At 42.7% G+C, this 7,691-nt stretch overlaps 1 protein-coding gene across 1 annotated transcript; it reads right to left on the bottom strand.

Annotated features, from left to right (window-relative positions):
* Nucleotides 1–7: 7 nt before the first annotated feature.
* On the bottom strand, nt 8–4,237 carry LOC104521986 (cytochrome c; the record flags this gene model as incomplete). Its single annotated transcript, XM_010164141.2, has 4 exons — nt 4,069–4,237; nt 2,551–2,685; nt 1,137–1,170; nt 8–203 (listed from the first exon to the last, which is right to left on the bottom strand). Coding segments are annotated over exons 1-4 (534 nt in total), but the record flags the coding sequence as incomplete, so codon positions are not given.
* Nucleotides 4,238–7,691: the final 3,454 nt, after the last annotated feature.

The raw sequence follows: 7,691 nt of genomic DNA on the forward strand, positions 1-7,691 counted from the left end.
CTGTCACATCTGTGAGGACACGGCCGAGGACACCCCCGCTGTGGGCGCACATCTGCACACTGCCATTGAGCCGCCCGCAGCTGCTGGCGCTGGCGTCACCGACACCGTCACCCTCGAAGGGCGCCCACTTCCCGCAGCCACTAACGGCTGCTTGGCCTTTCCGCTGGCATTTGCGTTTTTGCAACATTGGCACAAACACTCCACTTACACAAAGAAATCGCATAAGCTGCTGGAGGCCTGGCAGGCACGTACCCGGAACTGGGAAGCAAGGACCTTGGGTATCTGCATACAAGTGACATAACTGTATGTGAAAGATTTTTACCGTCTCACTATAGTAAGGTTTGGTCTGAGCACTCACCCCAGTGTTTACAATAAAATGGTTACTGTGTAGCAGTTATGTATATAAACACTTAAAGCAATTCAGTGTTTCCCTAAGCCTAAGTATAAACAAGGTCTTCCCTTCCTGTTTCTCAAACAGTCCTGTGACAGCTTTAGTTTATTTGCTGGGGGTTTTATGCATTACAACAAACATCTACATATTGACAATTTCTCAAATAGCAGAGTCAAGACTGAAGGAAGTAAAAATGCAGTTGTCTCCATTGCATAAAATGCATGGTGAACAATTTACTGTAACACCTCAATTATAAAGAATCCTGCAGTCCCAGATCTGTGTATAAACTATAATCCTCTTTTTTAAAGATAAAATGTGACAAAGATGATGACAGTTCATCTGTTCTGTAACTTGAGCAGCCTTTTGACATGCTGTCATGCTAAAACCTGCCTCAGTAGCCTGGATTGGTGTGCATTGGTGAATGTGGGGAGAAAACTTGGGTCTGTCTGTGTTCTGTTCAAACTATAACTCTGTTTGCAGGGTGAGTAAACCAAGCACACCATACACTGGGCTGCAGCTTCATGTGTGGGCCTGAGATAGATTAGTTGCAGCCTCTTGTGGGAGGCCCAAAAAGGCAAATAGATATTGTTGTCTCCACGGGATTGTGCTGCCTTTATAATTCTAAAGGTATGCTGCAGTGAGGTACAGGCAGCTTATCTAATTCATCTTATGCATGATGCACCTTTTACCAGTGTGGATGCAGAATGCCAGCTCGGAAAGCAAGGCAGGCTTTAGCCAGCCTCACCTGCTCTCCTCAGGTACAAACATACAGAGGTGCCCTGAAAGAATCACAGGGAAAAAAGTCAATGCATTTCTCAGATGGAGTGTGTTTCTCTATTCAGAAAGGCAGTGGCGTAGCACTCTTCAGAATGCAATTGAGAAAAGCACTCGACAATTTTTGTCCTTCAGGCAAATCCTTTAATTGTCTAAACAGTCAACAGAAAAGTACCAACTATTAAACTGAAAGGGAGAAAGTATCTTACAGCTACAGCACAGAAGGAAAAAAGCAGGTATCATCCAGTTGCATCACAGAACTTTTCACCTGATGCTCGCTTAGTCCCTTACTTAAAACCAGCAGTTCTGCTCTATGGAGCACTGTAAGACACTCAGTCAAAGCCCCTGGTCGGTAAGCTTTGGAACAATACCGATAAAATTAGTACTTGGGAAGAGACACTATAGCAAATTAGTTTTGTACTAATTCTCCCTTCTGTGATGACATAAGGAAACCTTGCTTGAGTGAAGTATGTTTTAATCTACTATATTTAAGCAAACAGAGAATCCAATTGTAAATCACAATTCAAGTGTCAGAGATTCATGAGGAGTTTTTAGGAGGACTTTAATCACCTTCATCAATACTGTTGGTGAAAATACCTGCTACTATCATTTGCTGGAGCTAGTTAGCCCTCATCCATTTTTTTGTGTTAGGATAAGGATACCTGGACATAATAGCCTCAAATGGAGAAAAAAATACACAACTCTGAAAAAAGACTGGTACATTATTATGATATTTTTAATACACAAAGGAATACTAACAATACAATGAGTAAGTTTATATTTTTAAACCAAAAAGGCCAGGGATATTTAGGTATCTCCTCAAGATTCTTTTAGGTCACATCACTACTGAAAGGTTGCTTGTACCCTGAAAATATCTGATATTCTTGATATTCTGCTTCCATCATCCTTATATAGTGTTCTTTTAATGTAAGGTTATGTTTTGTTATCTACTGCTTATGGTACCTTCCTTCACAGGTGATAATGCTGAGGATTTTTTTTTTAAAAAGAAAAACTTAATTTAGTTGTCAGTCCTAATACTTACAGGCACTTTCTTATTTACATAGCCATGACTGAGTAATAGTTCCAGTGGGTGTTTGTATAACTAGTTGCAGAATTTGGCTCTCAGATGTCCCTATAGAAAGGAACAGTATTTCAATAGTACACTCCACAAAGGTCAATGAAATATGTCACACAGTATAAATAATGCTCACCTCCCAATGTTGTTTTTTAGGACATAGTGTCTTAAAACATATCCTTATTTGGTTTTGCTAAGGCCAGTCCCTAATGAATAATTAACATCAAAATATTAAAACTTGACATAAGTAAAAATTGAAAATATTTTTCACTGACATTCTAGCTGCTGCAGCAATGTTTAATGAAGTTGCTTTTTTTCAAGTATGCAAAGAGATCAGCTCTTTCATTCTGCTTTTTAATTCCAGCAAAAATAATTTTTGTACCAGGAATGTATTTCTTGGGGTTTTCGAAATACTCCATCAGTGTATTCTCACTCCAGGCAACTCCTGGAAAAGAAAAAAAGGTAGTAAAATACAAGGCTGGCCCAAGATCACATATTTATGAAAATATCAATGGTCTCAAATCAAAGGTGTGATGCTCCTGAACATAATGTGCCTAGAAACCAAGAGGAATGTGAGCAGAAATGGTACATAGTATAAAATGCACAGGGTATGCATTGTCTTTGTGTCACTTCAGTAAGTCCAATATAAATCCTTTTTGCGTCGTGGAGAGTTGCATTTCTTTGCACTAATTCACATACAACTACTTATTGCTTTTAAACAATAAGTATATTTTTTAATTCCAGTATCCAGAAGATCCAACTTTACTTTCACAGTTGTTGGAAATGAGCATCTACAGATTGACATGAAATTCATCAAGGCTGTGCTCCATTGAAGGACATTAGAAAATGGGTTTTCAGTGGCCAGTTCCTGGAATCTCTTGACAGAAGTTGAAAACCCATTAGTGTTTCCTCCCAGCCCCACTAAAACCTGTCTCTGTCAGAAGCCTGGTGTTGTACTGAAAACTACTGAAATACCTAGAACAACATGTTTGAGTTTCTCTTCTTTCCCCCAGAGCTGACTCTCCCCATTGTCTAAAGTCAATTTAGATATCACTTTGTTGGCTTTCTTTTAAAAACTTGAACTAACATCTGTATAATTTGGTCACAAAATTTTTAATGAGAAAAAATAATATATGCTGACATGGATTTGTATGAAGGAAGTCACAGTATGAAGTGAATGCCACAAAACATTTCCTAGAAATCACAGAAAAATAAAGAAATCAGCCAATTCTAAGGCACCTTAGTAACAACAACAACAACAACAAAAAAAGCCAGGACTGTATTTGTAATTAATAGCTTGAGTCAAATAATATAACTGATATTCAAATAATATAAATAAAAACAATGAAACCCACATAGCATTACTTTCCATTTTTAGATGTTCCACTGCTTTTCAAAACTATCTGTATGAAAAACGCAAGACAAATCATAGGTTACTAGTAGGTGACAGCATTTACTTGTGTTCTGAGCAAAACAACTGCAGCACACTACGATGCCAGTAGAGGGTAGTGACCAGCAAACAAAATCTAAAAGCACTGTTTAGAAACAGGAATTAAAATCTGCCCATTAATACTACAAAGTTCTGGGAAAGCTATACACCTTCTGACCCGGTGTGATGAATATTGGTGAAATATCTTTTTAATATAGGGACTGAGAATTTTTGTTTCTGAAACTATGGTTCTGATTCATCTGCAGTAATTCAAAGTAGACAGTTGTGAGAGTTACTCCTTGTGAGTAATGCTTTCTATTGTACCTCTAAAGAAAAAGGGTTTTTTCATATATGTCCCCTCCAACACTGCACCTCATCCATGTCACCTGTTAGTTTTACCCTTGTTCTTGTTTCCATCTGAGTAAGAAAATCCTGCAGCTTGTCCTGCTCTGTGGTCAAATAAACCCCAAAGATTCGATCCTGTCTTATGCTTTCCATCTTTTTCAACTGTGTGGCACTGAGAACATTTCTGAATAAAGATCTTCCTGCCTTTTTCAATATCACACATTTTGATCTATGTAAAAAATAAAAATTAAAAAAAAGGAAATTTGAACAATATTACAGAAAAGTTCAATGTTGTTGGTCACATTTATCATCTCCTTCTGCAGTTTTATAAAACATTTCTGTCTTGCACAGTATTAAAAAATAATGTGTCTCAAAGTAATGAAAATTTGACCCAGACTTAGTTTAAAGGTAAGTTTGGGTAAGTCTCTGTTAAGCTGCACAATTTTTTAACATGATCTGGTTGCTGATGGCCATGAATTATTTTTTTTTTAAGTTATACAATTTACAATTAGGAAAAAGCACCACGGTTTGGGTTTTTTTTTTTCTGAATGTCTCAGAGGTGCAGGATTACAGAATTTGTTATTCTTATCTTTGGAGGTTAAGGTAGCTTTAAGTTCCTTGATCGCTCTTCTAGAGCTACTTCTATGGCAAGGGTAAAGGTCAACGTACTTTTGTCTAGAAGCCTGATCTAGAACACAGTGGCACCTCAGGATTTCTCTGTGGGTTGCAGTGCTACCTAGAACACCTCCAGAACTGTAGAATTCAACTCCTCCTCCAGTGCCTGCCAGGACACCTTCGTGGTAAGGGGGATCTCCAGAGGCAGCGGCCTGGACAGAGGGGAAAGGTGCCTGCAAGGTAGCCCTTGGGCCCATGTCTGCCAGGGAACAAAGGACAGTCGAGCACCTTTTGGCCCTTGGAAGGTGCGAGAGGCAAGGCTGTGCCGGTGACACCCCTGCTCTCCACCCGTCAAAGCGCAGGTGTCGTCAAAGCGACGTCCAATTGTGGAGAGCACAACTTGGCATGTTACCTTCTGCTTGGTGCATCACAGGCCCACGGGTCAGGGTTAAGCATTGTGCCCTTCTTTCTGGTGGGAGTGGGAGGTGGTGGGTGTCGCATGCTGCACTAATGGTCCCAACGGCCGGGGTGGGGGGTGATGACGACACGGACACAGGACAGTGTCATGGCACTCCAGGCAGTGCCACCCTCCCCTCTGCGGGCACCTTCCCCACACCAACACGTTTGCTTTTCAATCCAAGTGGCATTGTGGGCCTGTCATGGCAGTGCCAGGAAAAAAAAGTGTCAGGACTTGGGCAAAAAATGAGTGCAGAGTTTGATGCTGGAAGGGACGTTGCCTTCCAGCCCTAAAACACTGCTCCTGATGGGTTGAGTTGTAACCTTTCTCTAAAGCCTTCCCACTTAAGCAAAGAAAGAGCTTACTAGATTTTCTGAAAAATTCCTTTACATGGAACCAAACCCAACCACTATAATCAAAGTATGTTCCTCTGAAAATACTCATTAGCCTTGTACATTGCAGTCCCAAAACTGGGCACCATTTAACCCCCACAAACACACTGCTTCCAAGGCCACTGCCAGGACTGTGCAGTGCTCAAAATAATGCCTCCTCCAGGTCTTCAGATTACCAGACCTTGCCTCCACAGAACTTTGCTGATGTGAACTTGACAACTGCATCTGTGTGTGTGAAAGAGTGGGGGGATTTCTGCATATTTAATTGGCCTATTGAAAATAATAGAAAGAATGTGCGCATCCTGATCCCCCGATTTCTTCATTTAAGCCCATTTTGCACCAGGAGGTGTTGGTCCATTATGATCCCAGTAAGAATGACGCTTAAACTCTGCAAAGCATCATCTGCAGTGCTATTTGTTTACAATGCTAACAGAAGAGAATAGCATAGATGATCTCATGTCCCTTGAGATGGTGGCAGGCGGTGTAGCATTGAGTGGGCCACTGGCCCACACACAGTATGCTGTGCAAACCTCCTCCATAGCAGAGATTCTTCCCTTTCGGTCTTTCAAGCTTTTATAAATTTTTCTTACAAGGAAACAACTCTATCATTTGTACAGTCAAAGCATAAATTATACTCTCATGAGACCTTCTTGCTGTGCTGTTAAAGGCAAGGCTGGGCAGAAGGAGTAATCATGAGTACCAAGCAGGAGCTGCCCACAGGCTCCTCTGTAATGACGAGCTGCCTGAGTTTATCCCATGGCCGAGGGATGCCACACGGCACAGCTCGGCACAGCCCCAACCTGCTCCTGGCCAAGGTAACAGCACTGTGGATCACTGACCCCTCACTGTGCAGTGGCCAGGGCCACTACAACCCCAGGGCACCGACAGCTTTGGTATTCAGCTTAGGAATTCTTTATTTTTGAATCCAACTATTAAAGATGTGATGAACTTTATAATAACATTGCATTCTTCACATTTTATTAGTTGTGTGCTTATTTTCCTACAGATAGTTATTTTTCCTGGATATTTTTTGTGTTTGTTTCCCATGAAATACATCGAGTTCCTGGGCCCTCTGTATCCTGAGAGCTCACACGGTGCATGTTAAGCCCCACTGTTGTCTGTATCAGCAAAGGCCTTGGAAATGGTCTCTTCATGGAGGAACTCTATGACACTAGTGCTGTTTCAAAGGAAGTGGGTCACCATATAGTGTAGTGAGTTTCTGGTTGAAGGAAGCCCTTTAAAAATCAATAAATTATTGCAGCAGAAATGAGAATGTTAGTGAAATACTGACATGGGGTACAAAACTGGGAGGAGTAGTCGATCACAGAGGGTCATGCTGCCATCCAGATGGACCCAACAGACTGGAGAATGGTCTGACAGGAGCATCAAAATGTTCAAAAAGAGGAATGGCAGAGTCCTGCGCTTGGAGAGGAACAACCCTACTTGTACATGCAGGGGGGCAACTGGCTGAAAGCAGCTTTGCTGAAAAGGACTTGGGCATTGTGGTGGACACCAAGGTGAACACGAACCAGCAATGTGTCCTTGGGGCAAAAAGGCTACTGGAATCCTGAGGTACGTTAGTAGGAGTGTCACCAGCAGGACAAGGAAGATGACCCTCCCTCTCCACACAGGACTGGCGAGGCCACACCAGGAGTACCGTGTCCAGCTCTGGCTTCCCCAGTATGAGAGACATGGACATACTGGAGAGAGTCCAGTGAAGGACCACAAAGATGATTAAGGGACTGGAGCATCTCTCCTATGAGGAAAGGCTGAGAGCTGTGACTGTTTAGCACAGACGAGAAGGCTCAGGGTGTATAAACAGCTGAAGGGATGGAATGAAGAAAATGGATCCAGACTCTTCTCAGTGGTGCCCAGTGACAGGATCGGAGGCAATGGGCACAAACTGACACACAAGAGGTTCCCTCTGAACATCAGGAAACACTTTTTTAGGGTGAGGGTGACTGAGCACTGGCACAGGTTGCCCAGAGGGGTTGTGATCTTGCAGACATTCGAAGCCATCCGGACGCGCCCGGGACAGCCGGCTCTCGGCGGCCCTAGCCGCGCAGGCGGTTGGCCCCGCTGACCTCCGGAGGTTCCTCCCGTTCGGTGTCTCTGTGACATCGCCCTCGGCCGGGCGCTGCCAAGGGAGAGCGGGAGCCCGGGAGCGCCTCTCCTCGGCACCACCCTCGGTTCGCTTCTGCTTAGTCCTTCCC

The sequence above is a fragment of the Antrostomus carolinensis genome, unplaced genomic scaffold, assembly GCF_000700745.2.
Source record: "Antrostomus carolinensis isolate BGI_N321 unplaced genomic scaffold, ASM70074v2 scaffold27033, whole genome shotgun sequence".
NCBI lineage: Eukaryota > Metazoa > Chordata > Aves > Caprimulgiformes > Caprimulgidae > Antrostomus > Antrostomus carolinensis.